This window comes from Patiria miniata, unplaced genomic scaffold, assembly GCF_015706575.1.
Source record: "Patiria miniata isolate m_02_andy unplaced genomic scaffold, ASM1570657v1 HiC_scaffold_2, whole genome shotgun sequence".
Taxonomy (NCBI): Eukaryota; Metazoa; Echinodermata; class Asteroidea; order Valvatida; family Asterinidae; genus Patiria; species Patiria miniata.
The window spans coordinates 4,138,880-4,154,184 of record NW_024037058.1 but is presented as its reverse complement, the minus strand read 5'-3'; the positions used below and the strand labels follow the sequence as shown (position 1 = coordinate 4,154,184).

The 15,305-nt window shown below is 39.6% G+C and overlaps 2 protein-coding genes across 4 annotated transcripts; one reads left to right on the top strand and one right to left on the bottom strand.

Moving 5' to 3' along the window:
• Positions 1-6,314: 6,314 nt before the first annotated feature.
• Positions 6,315-9,474, top strand: LOC119727040. Of its 2 annotated transcripts, XM_038198933.1 has the most exons (3): positions 6,315-6,447; positions 7,556-8,209; positions 8,580-9,474. In XM_038198933.1, the coding sequence occupies exons 1-3, from the start codon at positions 6,353-6,355 to the stop codon at positions 8,593-8,595; spliced, it is 765 nt and encodes a 254-aa protein (XP_038054861.1). In that variant the 5' UTR covers positions 6,315-6,352; the 3' UTR covers positions 8,596-9,474. The 2 variants fall into 2 exon arrangements, with proteins under 2 accessions (XP_038054861.1, XP_038054860.1); XM_038198932.1 differs by having other exon boundaries at positions 7,556-9,474.
• A 3,121-nt stretch (positions 9,475-12,595) lies between these two features.
• Positions 12,596-15,305, bottom strand: LOC119727039 (transmembrane emp24 domain-containing protein 2-like). Of its 2 annotated transcripts, none has more exons than XM_038198929.1 (4): positions 15,013-15,305; positions 14,342-14,540; positions 13,589-13,696; positions 12,596-12,910 (listed from the first exon to the last, which is right to left on the bottom strand). In XM_038198929.1, the coding sequence occupies exons 1-4, from the start codon at positions 15,196-15,198 to the stop codon at positions 12,786-12,788; spliced, it is 618 nt and encodes a 205-aa protein (XP_038054857.1). In that variant the 5' UTR covers positions 15,199-15,305; the 3' UTR covers positions 12,596-12,785. The 2 variants fall into 2 exon arrangements, with proteins under 2 accessions (XP_038054857.1, XP_038054858.1); XM_038198930.1 differs by having other exon boundaries at positions 14,348-14,540; positions 15,013-15,303.

Sequence of the window (15,305 nt, the reverse complement as noted above, 5' to 3'; positions counted from 1 at the left end):
AACCATGTATTTCCATGGCCCACTCTTGACCTGAGTCCACCTGGTATTTGCGTTGAAGGGACGCGCACGCAACCGGATGCAGCTATTGTGTATGATGGGGAAATGGTGAATAGTATGCTTCCTCAATTTAATTGCTTGTGTTTGAACAGCAGTTTGTTCAATGTTACAGAGTAACTAAAATGTTAAAATACAAAGTAATATAAAATAAAGGGATATCATAATATTTTTTTTATTTACTTCAGACTGACTTGCAACATCACACATGTCAAAAATAAGAGGTTCAGTTGCGATAACAGATCAGCTTCAAATGACCCTGCAGCTTCTGTTAGACTGTTATATATTTGATTTGCCCATCCGATAAATATGCTTGCTATAATTATACCAGACATTTGGAAATTTTGGATCCAGTAGCCGGAAAAAAAAATACAGCTGCAGTCTTTACGTTACATTTGGATAGAACTATGTACAGGCTCGTACCAAACCTGTACAATCCGAACTATCCAGGGACTGCTAATGACCTATAACATGTACGCGATCAAATTTATGTGACGTGGTCTGTTTGACCATAAATTATGGAACAGATCGCCATCTTTGTTCATTCACACTGCAACGCAACACGGAAGCGACATTTGTCTTCCTCCATGGACAGAGCAACGGCTAATTGCATGGATAATGGATATACCTAGAGGTAAACCTGTGTTTTAAAGTATATCTCCTCGATTAAAGTCTGTCTCAATTGAGACCCATGTAACTGGGGTGCTGAACCTTATATTTGTTGTTGATATTAAGCTTGCGACATCGGCCTAGTACTTAGTACTAGTGGGAACGACTGGGCCAAGCCAAAATGTTGTTTAAACAAAATGGAGTTCTTTAGCACTCCGGTTACCTGGTCAAATGCAACAAAAATGCTCTAAATCACCATCTGCATGTACTTTATATGAATTGGGTCTGCATGTAGTAATATGTTCGTATAATTATCTTTGACTATTTTGTCAACTACATAAACATGTCCAACCTATCACGATAATAGTATACAAATGTGGATATTTTCTCTCATAGCTGTTTTTGACATTGTGAATTGCTCATTGATAATGTGTCTGCACAAGTAATTTTGAGTCAAGTCAGGTCAAGTCAAGTCATGGTTAAGCTATCAACAAACTGCTCAGAGACACTCTTTGTTATGGCATCGTCTGTTATCTGTGACCTTATTTTTTATTGGGACCTGTACTTCACTACAACTTCCCTTGGCGAACGTAAAAACCGGCCACAACACAGCTGAAAACGATTCTTTCATGCAACATTTTTTGGGGTTAACATCTGCTCCTATACGTGTAAATGCTAAAATAATGTGACTAATTGTTGTCTTCTTTCATGTGAAAAAAATCTTATATTAAGATTGAATCATGCATATTCCTTGGATTATGGAAACAAAATTTCATTTTTTGATTACTCAACTTGACAAAGGCTTACTTACGACAAGCAAATATCATCATTTCACAGTCACAGGCTAATACGCAGGCCAAATTATTTTGAAGTTTAAGTAAAATGCAAAATCCCTTACTTATTGTTCTTCACTGCAGATTAAGGGACTATCATTCCCTATCACATGCAAATCAAACAGTGAAGATGGCATCTAGTGTTACAGCTCAATCAGTGTTGGAGAAGATTAGTGTGGATCATCTGGAATGCTCCATCTGCACCAACCGTTTCAGGCAGCCCAAACTGCTGGACTGTTTGCATAGTTTTTGCCTGCAATGCCTCCAAGAGCTCAGACAGAGCCAAGATCCTAGTGGTACAAAGCTGACATGTCCTCTGTGCAGACGTGAAACCATATTGAAAGGGTCTGGGGTTGCTGACCTCCTTAATAACTTTGCATTCAGTGCCCTGGTGGAGGAAGTTACAATGCAGGAAAAGCTACTGGAAGGTCAAGAGTCAGAGATCAAATGTCAAGCCTGTGATGAGGAGAATCAGGCTATTTCAAGATGCATAGACTGTGATCATTTTCTCTGTCAAGAATGTCAAAAGGCACACGGACGTATGACTGTCATGAAATCTCATAAAATCTACACACTGGCTCAACTTCGATCAGGAGAGATTGTCTACAAGAGTAAAGAAGTTCCCAAATGTGGCAAGCATCCAGATCAGAATCTCAATGTCTACTGCAACTTATGTGAGCAAGTCATATGTACAACTTGTTCTGTTCTTGATCACGCAAAACACTCTCTCATTGGCCTACCAGAGGCTTTTGACGAATGTAAGGAAAAAGTGCAAGAACTGATTGCAAAAATTGAGAAAAGTAAAACAGAGCTGTACACCATCATACAAGAGTTATGCGAATCCCGCAAGGAGCTGGACACCATGTATGCCACCACTAAGACGAAAATCTCCAAAAAGGCTCTACAGGAGATAGCAAAGATTCGACAGGAGGAGGAGAAATTGTCGAAAGAGACAGACAGGATTTATAAAGAAAGAGTCAAAGAGTTTGAAACAGCTGGAGCTAACAACAGAAAAGAGGTGACTAAGACAGAGCACAAAATGGCTGAGATGAAGCATCTTACAGATCCATTAAGTTCTTACGAGATTCTTGAACTCCAACCGAAGCTCTTGCATAACCTCAGTGCCGAATTGACAGGGAAACAGCCTCATCGGGTCCCTAAAGAGTTGACCTTCATGGATTTTGAAGAAGGTGAGTGGTCACTTGGGAGCCTCGTTCTGGAAGAAGAGGCAAAGTCTGCAGCACAGCAATCACTAAGACGTGGCAGATGTGTTCAATATAAATGGGAACTGAAGACTGTAATAAATCAATTCATCATCCGCTTACATATTCAACAGGTTTCAGCACTCTCCAAAAATAAAATACTTGCATTCGACTCTGGGAATCGTGCATTGTTTGCAGTCACATCTCCAAAATGTCAACATGAACGCTCCTGTCCCAAAAGAATACCTATCAACGACTTCACTAATGTAAGGCGTTATGCAGTGCGCCAAGACGGCGAGATCAGTGTTGTAAATGTTATAACAGTGAGGTGTATTGCAGTGAGCAAGTATGACGAGATCCTTGTACTAGATGGTCCAGTAGTCAAGGTCTTTAACAAGCAACATCAGCTCCTCCATCAGTTCACTCCAGATAGAGGGTCAGCCATCCAACCAACATGCCTTGCAGTGGATGACAGCAATCTGATAGCAGTGGGTTATGAAGGCAAGGATGAGATATCTCTACACAACCCAGATGGATCCCTCATCAGGAGACTGCCTGCTCCAATGCTTGCACATAACCTGGTCATCTTCGATCACCGCCTTATCTACACAAACTATTCCCAACAAAGGTTGCTATCGGTAGACTACCATGGTGCCAGCGTATTCTCGATTGACATCAGAAGTGACGGGGGGAAAGATGCGTACCCTAACAGTGTGTGCTGTGACAGGGATGGCAGCATGTATGTTGCTTTGGAGGGTGTAGGATCAAGTGATATTCTGCATTACACTCCTGATGGCAAGTACAATGGACTTGCGATAAATGGATGTCATCTTACATCTTCCATCACATTCTCATCCGCTGGTGATCTGGTAGTGGCTGGAGTAAATTCCTTAAGGATCTACCATCGAGTGTAAAGCGGAGCAGTAACTGTTAACTAAATCTGGATTGATTTCAAAAGTGTATAATCACTTCCAACAGCAGTGTGCAACAACTTACTCTTAAAATAAAAGGAAACACCTCTGAAACGTTAAGATCACCCATTGGCCGTTAACGAAAAAAACGTTAAGATCACCCATTGGCCGCGAAAAAAAACGTTAAGATCACCCATTGGCCGTTAACGAAATAAACGTTAAGATCATCCATGGGCCGTTAACGAAATAAACGTTAAAGATCACCCATTGGCCGTTAACGAAATCTGAATTTCAAAAGGGTGATCTCCAATCACTTCCAACAGCAATGTGTATGCTTCTGAATTAAAACAGGAAAATGTCAAAACGAAACAAATTCCTTTTCAAATAAAATGACGCACCTCTGTAAAGATCTTTAAAGATCACCTATTGAAAGTCAAAACAATTAAGGCAACCATAAACTGAACCAGCAGCACTATGTCTATGCTAAAAGTGTTCCTATATTCTTATGCCTTCTTCCCTTCTGCATTGAAAAAAAAAAAAATCTCAAAATGAAAAAAAAAATTTCATGAAATAAAAAGAAAACGCCTCTGAAACAGTAAAGATAATTCATGTAAAAGAAAATTAACTAAGTCAAAACAGCGTATATGTTGTCTCTGCGTGTTCAAAAGTCAGGAAGATTGTCTGGAAACTGCGATGATAAAAATCAATTTTTTTATGACGACAACACTTGTTTGTCTTACAACTTTATAGGCTAGTGATACTAATCATGACCAATCCCTAGACGAAATTTCGATCAAGTACAGCATTCATTTGATTAGTTATTGTTTAAGCAACGTGTGTTGTTTCTGCGCGTTCAATATACTTTTTCTCCATGATGAAAAAAAAGTTCGATGACGACAACATTTTTTTTGTTTTAGTACTTGAAAGGCTAGTGTTACTAGTCATGACCCTTCTCTAGGCGCATTGTCAATCCAAGACAGCAGGTTTTTAATGGGTTATCGTTCAAGCAACGTGCGTGTTCGAGTGTCCGATAGTCGGGAAGATTTTCTTTAAGTTGACTGGAACTTCATTGAGGCAGGCTTTTATCCGTGATGAAAAAAAAAAACATTTCACTCCAGTACGACATTTTTGCAAACATTGAAAAACAAAACTAACACATTTTTACAAAATACCTTACTAGGATGTTGATAAATGACAGTCTAAAGCATCCTGCAAATTATGGCACCTGGTGTGAAGTCATTTTCAAGAAAAGTGGTATTTTGTATGAATTTCCAACAGTGGTCGGCCGACCACCGTTGGAAAACCTAACTATTGTTCAACTACTGCTCCAATTTTACCATTTTTTCAGTCCAAATTTTCTCCGCTTATTGGTTACATGTTCATGAACGGGTGCAGGCCAGCTAGACTGTTTCCCTTACCTTACAATTTCCCGGCATCTATAAATTGATCCTTTTCATCCTTAGTGGAGTCAGGGAACCAGACTACTTGAACTTTTTAGTCTTTCTTGGTTTTCCATTATTTTTGAACACAAAACTTCAAACATGTCATTGTAACAATATTTGATATATTATACTTACTCCTCAAATAGTTCATTTTCTAAAAATTAAAGCAAAAGCCAAGGTTATTGTTCAAGCAACGTGTGTGTTGTTTCTGCGTGTTCGATAGTCGGGAAGATTTTGTGTAAAGTATGACTTCATTTAGGCAGGTTTTTCTCCGTGATATTAAAGATCAATTTTCGATGACAACGTTTTGTTTGTCTTAATACTTTATAAGCTAATGTTACTTATCGTGACCAATCAACAGACGAAATTTCGATTAAGTACATCAAGTATAGTTATTGTTCATGCAACGCCTGTGTTGTCTCTGTGTGTTCCATAGTCGGGAAGATTTTCTGTACACTGAGACTTCATAGAGGCAGGTTTTTCTTCGTGATGAAAAAAATTGGTTTGTCCTAATACTTTATAGGCTAGTGTTAAATCATGACCTATCTCAAGGTGCAATTTCAGTCCAGAACATATTGTTCAAGCAACGTGTGTGTTGTGTTTGCGCGTGTATGATAATTCATGATGACTACAACTGTTGTGGAGACAAATACTATTTATGGAGAGAACAATTTGTCATCTAAATATTATGGGCATTTTTTTTCGTTTTAAGTCATGACCAATCTGCTGGCTGAAATCATGTGATGCATTAGTGAATTCACGAGTTTGCGTATCCAACAGGCCTGTGCCGTTTCTGTACAATAAAATGGGCAATGATGTTCTGTAGACTGTGACTGCAGACACGCGTTTTACCCAGTGTTGACAAAATAATATTTACGGAGAGAACAATTTCTTGTGTGATTTTGTCATATTGGTCATAACCAATTACCCGTAAATTCCCTCATAAATCAAAACCCTGCCCTCTTTCCACAAAAGTGAACCCATTCAGAAGATGTCATTACCAGATACATGTTCCGATGTGTCAAAGAAATATATCACATTATATGCCCGACTTTTGACGGTCATTTAGTGAGCTTTGGACGAGTCTTGTAAAAGGTCTCTTAAAGTAATGATTACCAAGATCGGGCCATGGACTTATGAAATCTGCTCGCATAATAGAATGGTTGGACTAGCCTTCGTTACACTACAGGTTACAACGCTGCTGCCCCCCCCCCCCGGTCCCCCCCCCCCCGACGAGCTGGAGCAGCTCCGCCCATGATCAATGTACGTAATCCAACAGACAAAAGAGGGCGCTACTCAAAATGGCTTCATCAATTTTGGTCGCGGACTACGGGTCGTCTGATTCCGAAAATGAGGAGGAAACGTCAGCGGAAAATGCTGACCTGGAGAAGAAAGGGTAATTGAGTAAATCTGTAATGAATACTCCATCAATTATATGAATCAGTTTAGCCAATTGGACATGCTTGACGGACCAAAGACTTAATTAATTCTATTCAGTTACCTCCTTCATAATTTCATTAGCTTCAAACGTACGTTTTGGGGGCAAACTTTTTTTTTGAGGCTTCAAAAGATCCCAACTCGCCCCCTGGCCATGTTGGCCAATAATAGTACTTAGTAGCCCTGAAGTAGCCCCTTAGTAGTGGCTGAAATACTGAACTACCTCCGTATTAATGCAGCCTAAAAATGCAATAACAAATATGGGAAAGAATGTTTAAGCAACCTGGCGCTACTTAATAATAGTCACATGGCGGTTGTGTACAAAGAGAGTATCATTGTCATCTGGTCATGACTTTGGGAGGGTCAAGAAGCATTCTTAAGTATTTCCTATCAAAAGTGGAAATGTTTCTCAGTTTCAGATTCATTCATGTCTTATCATTTAGGGGAGGCTAGGGGAGCCGAAAATCAATTTGAAATCGGAATTAGGAAAAAATGTTGCACCTGAACCTGACACCACTTTTTCTTCATAAATATTATCATATCAATGAAGGTAATTTATTGCAGAAATGATGATGAAACATGAATCTGGCAGTGGCACTGAGAAATGTTTCCTATTTTGTTTGGAAATAGAAAATGTTCTTGACTCTCCACAGTCGACTTTGTACACAATCGTGGAAGTGCCGCAATTATTGTGTCACTGTATACTCACACAATGCCATCTACAACTGCTTACAAAACGTTAAATTCTGTACCTTCAGAGGTCTAGTTATCCTGTAATTTCGGGTTGAATTCGGACAACTTTCGGCTGCCATTGTTCACGAAAGCGTCATGCTGCAAATCTCTCTCACTAGTTTGCATCAGATTTCGGCAAAGTGCCTCGGTACGGCTGTTGCCTGTCATTCAGTATTGTTCAAAAGTGCGCCCGCATGCATGCAAACAAAAACTTTGTTTTTAACCTGACACCCACTTGTACTTTCATTTTCACTGATTTCCAACAACAAAAACTTTTCAAACTTAGGTCGCTCTGTCGATTTCAAATTGTTTTTAACCTTTTTTTTTAATTGCAGCTTGCAACCCTCTGCAGGAGTCAACCTGCTGGCCAGCGCTGAAGACAAAACTGACAGCGATGGAGACAGTGATGGTGATGCTAAAGGTGACAACAAGAATAAAACCGCATCTTCTAAGCAGAACTCAAATGAACCAGAAAAACTACCCCTGCCCACCGCATTTGGGATGGATGCTCAGCAGGGATTACTAGGGATGACGTCAGCACCAGCGGCGTCCTCCATATTTGCCAATCCATTTCAGGAAGCAGAGCAGCACAAGCTCTCGATTCTAGAGCAGCACGTCAAGCTCACCTCGGCCCAAGGGAAAGAGGCGGAGCTCGGTGGGAAGAAGAAAATCTGCTGGAAGTTCCGGAACGGCCGGTGCCGCTTCGGCCACAAGTGTAAGTTTGCTCACGACAGCGACGTCCCTGCTACGTTATTGGCAGGCGGCCAAGCGGAGGACACAACAGCGAATGACAGGACTGCTCATCATCAGCACATCGGAGGGGGTGCTGATCCAGGAGCGTGGCTTGGGCAGCAGGGGGCAGAAGATGACGGGGACGAGGAGGAGGGACAGCTGAAGCGAAAGCGGCGGCCAGGGTTGAGTCAGACTCTTGTACCTTCCAAGAAAGTTATGACAGGCTTTGCTCGGCAAAGGAGTAAAGAGAGCCCATGGTCACAACACAGATGAGGTTCTCGTGTTTGCTATTTCAATTTTAAAATGTGTCAAATGCTGCATCTCCAGGAGCTTGAGCATCTGGAAATATCTTTCTTTTCTGAAAGCAACAGCCGGGAACAAGTCAGACTCTCATACCTTCCAAGTTTTGCTCAGCAAAGGAGTTAAGAGAACCCGTGGCCACGTAGATGAGGCTCTTGCAGCTGATATTTTGATGTTGATGTGCATCAGATGCTGCATCACCAGGAGTTTGAGCATCTGGAAATATCTTTGTTTACTGAAAGTAACGACAGGGCATGAGTCAGACTCTCAAACCTTCCAAGAAGGTCATGACAAGATTTGCATGGGAAGGAGTAAAGAGAACCCATGGTCACAACACAGATGAGGTTCTTGTGTCTGATGCTGCATCTCCATGTTATTCAGATTCTTTCACCTTGCAAGAAGGTCATGACAGGCTTTGCTCGGCAAAGGAGTAAAGAGAGTCTATTGTCGCAGCAAAGATGAGGTTCTTATGACTGACATTTTGTTGTTAATGTGTTTAAGATGCTGCATCATCAGGAGTTTGAGAATCTGGAAATATCTTTGTGTTACTGAAGCAGTGCTCAGAGCCCATCAAAACAGTGCAATTCTAAGGTTCATCATATTTGCCCAGAGCAATCTTCATTGGCCTTAAGATCATGGAACCTATTTCTCTATATGGGTTCCGTGCGCCAACAAAAGAGGGCGCATTTTTACCACATTTGAAAGCCCCGTGAAAGGGACACACAGCGTGTGCGTACTGTACTGTAGTGGTTCACGCGTGAAATAGCCTACGTACGCCTTCCTGAATGTGCCAAAGCTATTAGCCACAGCGTCTTCACATGAGCGTCAGGTGTCGTCGGCGTGCGAATACGGTCAAATTTAACTTGCGATAGTCTCCCAGACTTTCCGCGCCCCATATGCTACTGAAACCGGAGATAAACGCTGGCCTGCTGGGCCACATTAGCTTGTGATAGATTTGACTAATTGTGTGGACGTTTATATCCAACTTGTAAATGCTCTTTTCCAATTATATTGAATTTGTTTAAAAACACGTTTTGTAGCCCAATTAGGCGCATTCCAGGCGGTAATGTCCATTTAATATTGGGGACTTTTATACAGGTGTGTACAGTACCGGTACATCCACAGTTTTTAGTTTCTGTTTTGGTTGAAGAAATTTTTATTTGAGGAAATGGTTCAAAAGTGTTTCAAGTGCTTCCAGCAATGAATTACAAATTGAATTACTAATAAGGTATTGAACCAAAGACTGCACAGGAATTGTGGTACATGTACACTAAGATTTTTTTCAGTTTTACTTGTCAGAATGCAGTAAAAAGTACTAGTTTCACATAAACCAAAATTGTGTAACATTTATTTTCCGTGCAAGCTGAGCTACTGGGAACATAGTTCTCAGAATTTTTTTTCTGTTGAGCCCAACTAGGCCATGGTCCCAACTTCAGCAGGGACCATCCCGTCTTAATAAATGTATGTTCCAGTTAGAGCACTTACATGTAGTTGGGACATTCCAAACTTAAAGGGAATGTACATCATTGGTTTTTGCTGTAATTTTCAGAAATGAACTTTTTGAGGGGTTACTATGATAGATCAAATATTGTTACACTGACATGTTGAAGTTTTGTGTTCGAAAATGCTGGAAAAACCAAGAAAAACACAAATGGTGGAGTAGTCTGGTTCCCTGACTCCACTAAAGATAAAATGGATCAATTTATAGATGCTGGAAATTAGTAAGGTAAGGGAAGCAGTCTAGCTGGCCTGCACCCGTTCATGAACATGTAACCAATAGCAAACAAACTTTTGGACTGAAAAAAATGGTGAATTTAGAGCAGTAGTTGAAAAATGGTTAGGTTTTTCCAACGGTGGTCGGCCGACCACTTTTGGAAATTTATACAAAAACACAATTTTCTTGAAAATGACTTCACACCAGGTGCCATAATTTTAAAGGATGCTTTAGACTGTCATTTACCAACATCCTTAGTTTCCTAGTAAGGTACTTCACAAAAACTGGGTAGTTTTATTTTTCGATGTTTGCAAATGTTGAATATTCCCTTTAAGTTGGGATTATCCCAACTAAAGTTGGGACCGATAGTCTAGTTGGGCAGGAACTTTCCCATGAAGGGTTCATGCACTGCACAATTGTGTAATTGGCCGCAAGTTTTGAAGTCTGTACATTTCCAGTTGCTGGGGCAATTTGTATTCAGTTGGTTTTAATGGTGATTATTAAAATCATTGTGCGTTTACAGATATTGATGAAATATTTGTGTTTCATCCATAGAAAAGTTGGTACATGTATTTCACAGGATTCATTTATTTCGGGGGATTTGGATCTTACTACATGTACATGTATTGTCATGAAATGATACTCATACAGGTTTTTCGTCACTAACAATTTTGTTTATTCTCAAAAACACACAAACTTGTCAAAAAGAGGGGTGTTGCAAATGAAATGAGGAAAAATGAGGAAAAATGCTTCAAAAATTAAATTACAATCAAGTTATTCACACTTTATGTGAACACCACCGACCTATTAGCTGAAATGAGTAAGGCTGAAACATTTCAACTTTAATATTAAAAGGATCACAAATGTTACTACAGTGTATATAAGTTTGTGCAGAAACTATGAGAAACCAGCCTTGAAATAGGCAAATCGATACTGGTTTGAAATGTTCCTGTGATATCACAAAACCACCAGTACTATGAAACATCATCCACAAAAACCAAAGTCACAAAAAAGTTCACAAGTTTCGAACAGCGCAAAATACAAGCACTATAATGGTATGCTGTGCAAATAACAACAATTATTGACAGTTTGAGACATTGCAAATTTAAAGATCAAAGCGAAGAAAAAAACTACCTCTTCAGAATTATTAGAAATACAACATTTGCTACCTTCAAATTTTGTTGTCTTCTATTCAAATACAATAAGAAAAGGGACCAAAAAAAACAGGGAAAAAGCATGACTTATAAAGGGCTATCACCACAAAATTTCCCACAAAGTATATATAAAAAAACACCCAGTTGACATTTTAATGCTTAGCAAGAGATATTGACCAAAAAAAGAACAGAATTTAACTAGATGAAAAGAAAAAGATAATTACTGAAATCCCAAAAGTTTTAATATTTTGGTGGCACATCAAATAACACTGGATAAGTCTTTTTCAAATGATGACAAAAACAATGTTCTATGTTGCCAGAACTAGCAAGTTGGACATTTGTCCAGGGGCCAAGTTTAATTGATGTTTTTGTCTAATCATCCACTCTCAATCATTTGCTGTGCCACAAAAACATTTGAAAATTGCTATACACAGCCACAGGACAGTTACAGGTTGGGAACATTCAAATAAAACAAAAGTCATATTTTGTGAACGAGCCAAGAATATTATTATTTACCAATGCTCAATGATCACAAGATCACAATAAAATACACTGCAAGATTCGTTATCACTGACCCAACCACACCCCAACAAAACAAAAAAGTATCGAGCCTCACTTAGGGTACATGTACAGTGGAACGCAGCTATAACAAACAATGCCAGATCCATAGAAATTGTTCGTAATAGCGATCTTTCAGTATTGCGATTTTAAGCTGCTGGTGCTCTGGTACTCACTTTTCAATAAATAGCACCCTCCAGAACTTCACCCTGCACGCCTTTTTTTTATAGCTTACTACCTACAGAAATGGATGGCTTTCCCATTCTATTCCTTGGGGAAATAACAGCCACTTGTCGCTCTTCTGTGGACATTTTTCAACAACAATGTTTGTCACATTTTATACACACAAATCGGGTGCCAAGGGCAATGTTTGGTATAGCCGAATGTTTGGTATAGTGATGTTCCACTGTATAGGTATCTGAATCCTGCAGTACTTAAAGAGGTTGTGGAATGCTCGAAGACATTTCCGTCATTTTTCGGGTATATGTAGCCTAAGGTGTGATGAAATAAAAACGACTATTGTTTCTGTCATGAAATGAGTACAAAAGGTACTTTTGAGAGCTGTTTTTCAGGTCCAGTTTCGACCCGAACGTGCAACTGTGTAAAAGTCGTCGTTGCGGGCAGCAAACAAAACACAGTAAATCGTGACGTAATAAACAGGACTCCCGATGCACAGTAGCATACACGAGTCCTGTTTATTACGTCACGATTTACTGTGTTTTGTTTGCTGCCCGCAACGACGACTTTTACACAGTTGCACGTTCGGGTCGAAACTGGACCTGAAAAACAGCTCTCAAAAGTACCCTTTGTACTCATTTTATGACAGAAACGATAGTCGTTTTTATTTCATCACACCTTAGGCTACATATACCCGAAAAATGACGGAAATGTCTTCGAGCATTCCACAACCTCTTTAATCTTTTAAAGAGGAAAGAGTAAGACTTTACAAGACTTTTAACAGTGTTTTTCAATTTTTAATGCCAGTTGAGGAAATAAAACAAAAAGTCACTCGATATCAAACAATATGTCTTCTTTGCTTGGCAAAAGTGGGAGTTTTCACATTACTGAACTCGTAACTGTCCTGTGGCAGACATTTTTAACAGACGGTTAAACCACCCTTCTGACTTCAAAGAAGCGCTTAAGGTAGTAAACTTGACCCAGCGTCATGGCAACCAGCACCAAGCTCTCAAAGAAAGACCATAAGACTACTCTGGAGTTTGTGTTGTCGTTAACTGTTAAAAAGAAAAACACAAAAATACAACAATCTTAAGTGTGTAGTTTGCATAAATATAAAGTTGATCCTTCCCTCTGGGCTGTTTTGTATAGAAACCCTTCCCATCGCGACAACATCCAACAGGTCAAAAATCCCAACGTCACACTGCCAATTTTATTTTCAATTTTCAGATTTATTGATACACTGTACATGTACATGTATTTATAATCTTTGATATGTGTACTACACATATTTTAAAGAAGTAGTATAGAAATTGTGGATAGTGGAATAAAAGTGTTTTTATGGTGAAAAACAATTGGCATCTTGCATTTTCTCTACTACAAAACAGTAGAAACTTTATAAGACCTTTTTCGTGTTGTTTTACTGTTTTAACGTCGTTAAATGCAAACTTTAAACAGCCATAACTTGTCAACCGAATGTCCGACTGAAGTGCAACAAACAGTATTGTAAGGAGAATTTTATTCTCTTTCATAATACCCGCAAACCCTCATTCGACCTCTGCCCAGTTCTGTCTCATTTTGCTAGAATGCCTCACATTAATGCATTGGTGTTGATGGCCAGACGCATCTGTTGTTGCGTCTGGTAGGGTTCGGGTTGACAATGGTTGATAGGGTTAACAGTTAATGCTTTGTTTGATAGGACTACTCGATATTACTCGACAGTACTCGATACTCACTTGACCTATGGACCCTTTCTCGGACCTCCATGTATTCCTGCTCATGTTTGACAGCCGTCAGCCCGGTGGCAAGTTGGTTAATCATATCCTCAAGTTTGTTATGATGATCTGTAAGAGTTCAAAAACATTGAGATTGATGTAGTTTTATAGTACTTTTACAATTATACTAAAATTGTTTGATACATTTCACTTGTGAAGTATCGTACTAAAGACATGATGGACTAGTTCCATGGGCAAGTATATTTTGTGCTGTCCTAGCCCCTGCATGTTTTTTGTTATACTTTTTAAAAAATTTCGGACTTGACAAAAGTATTGAGGGTGAAATATTACGGACTAGCTTCTTTTTACTAATGAGTCAAGTTGACTCTCGTTAATACAAACTCAGCCGGGCCTAGCCAATCCTTTGAATTTGTCAGACAGTCCCGTCTCTCAAAATGCATTCATCCTCAATCCTCCAAAACCTCCGCTTCTAATACCATTCATCCTCAATCCTCCAAAATCCTCATGTTTCTCAAACACCATTCATCCTCAATCCTCCAAAATCCTCATGTTTCTCAAACACCATTCATCCTCAATCCTCGAAAATCCTTCAAAACCACCAGTAGGATTGAGGAGGATTGAGGAGTGTTAGGGGGTTAGGTTCTGGACAAATAACACAATCACTATGTTCTGTGTTGTCATCAGTTCTTTCAACCAAAAACCAGAAAAAAAACTTTCCCCTTTTGGGTAAGTATTCAAGCGGTTCTTTTTTACCATTACCCTCTGTGTCCATGGACTGGTCTTTTGGCGAATCTCCAATATCGATGGAGAACATGACAACCTTGGGCGTCATGGTTGACATCCTGTTGCTGAAGCAGTAGCGGTACTGCCCGTCCATGTGCGCTGGGAAGGTGTACTTTCCGTTGGATTCTCTCTCCCCGGAGTAGATGACCTTGTTGTCGGGTCCAGTGATCTTGAGGTGAGATTAAGAATCTTAGATGATTAAAGGCAAGGCATGGAGAAGAAGCAATGAATTATGAAATTAGCTGTTTTGCAGACTCATGTACACATATTGACACATATGGATCCCTCCCAGTTACATTTTTGGAGAAACTGAAGTTTGAGGGAATTTTTGAGGGACTTTTTCTTGCAGCATTATATGCCATTCATGGGCATGATTACCATAAGCAGATAATATGGAAGAACAAAAAAAAGGACAATCTGGCACTGCGCCATTGGTCATTCACCTTTTTTTCAGAATAGTCTAAATTGAAAAATGTAGGCCTAATTCTGCACACATTTCTTCAGCAATACGCAAGTCACTGCTTTAGCAAATCCACCGTTACATAAATGTAAGTAATGCATTCAATAATTGAACAGTCAAAATTAAGATGCAGAAACACGGAATAGCATATTTAATTTCAACTTATTAAAACAATTTATACCTTAACATCAATATCAAGAAAACCGCCCTCAGCGACTTCAAAAGTCAAGGCCATTTTTGTTCCCGAAGTGACTTTGTCGTGAAAACACTCCTCAGCATGCGCATCAATGGCAATAAAATACCCTCTGATCGGTGAAACACAGCAGAGCACACATGCTCCTAAAACGAGGAAGTGGAGATCGCCCATTTTGAGCTTAATTTTTCACACAATTTAATGGCAAAATGATCGGTTCCATACGTTGTGTGTTGCACTGTATGCATGCCACGTCGCTTTACACTGCGCATGTGCGCATG

What these genes read in the sequence shown, in the direction of transcription:
- LOC119727039 (XM_038198929.1), bottom strand. Translation starts at nt 15,198, where the DNA reads ATGGGCGATCTCCACTTCCTCGTTTTAGGAGCATGTGTGCTCTGCTGT. An exon ending in CATGGACACAGAGGGTAATG is followed by an intron (nt 13,697 to 14,341) that starts GTAAAAAAGAAC and finishes GAACTCTTACAG; the next exon opens with ATCATCATAACAAACTTGAG. An exon ending in AGAAAGGGTCCATAGGTCAA is followed by an intron (nt 12,911 to 13,588) that starts GTGAGTATCGAG and finishes TCTTTTTAACAG; the next exon opens with TTAACGACAACACAAACTCC.
- LOC119727040 (XM_038198933.1), top strand. Translation starts at nt 6,353, where the DNA reads ATGGCTTCATCAATTTTGGTCGCGGACTACGGGTCGTCTGATTCCGAA. An exon ending in GCTGACCTGGAGAAGAAAGG is followed by an intron (nt 6,448 to 7,555) that starts GTAATTGAGTAA and finishes TTTTAATTGCAG; the next exon opens with CTTGCAACCCTCTGCAGGAG.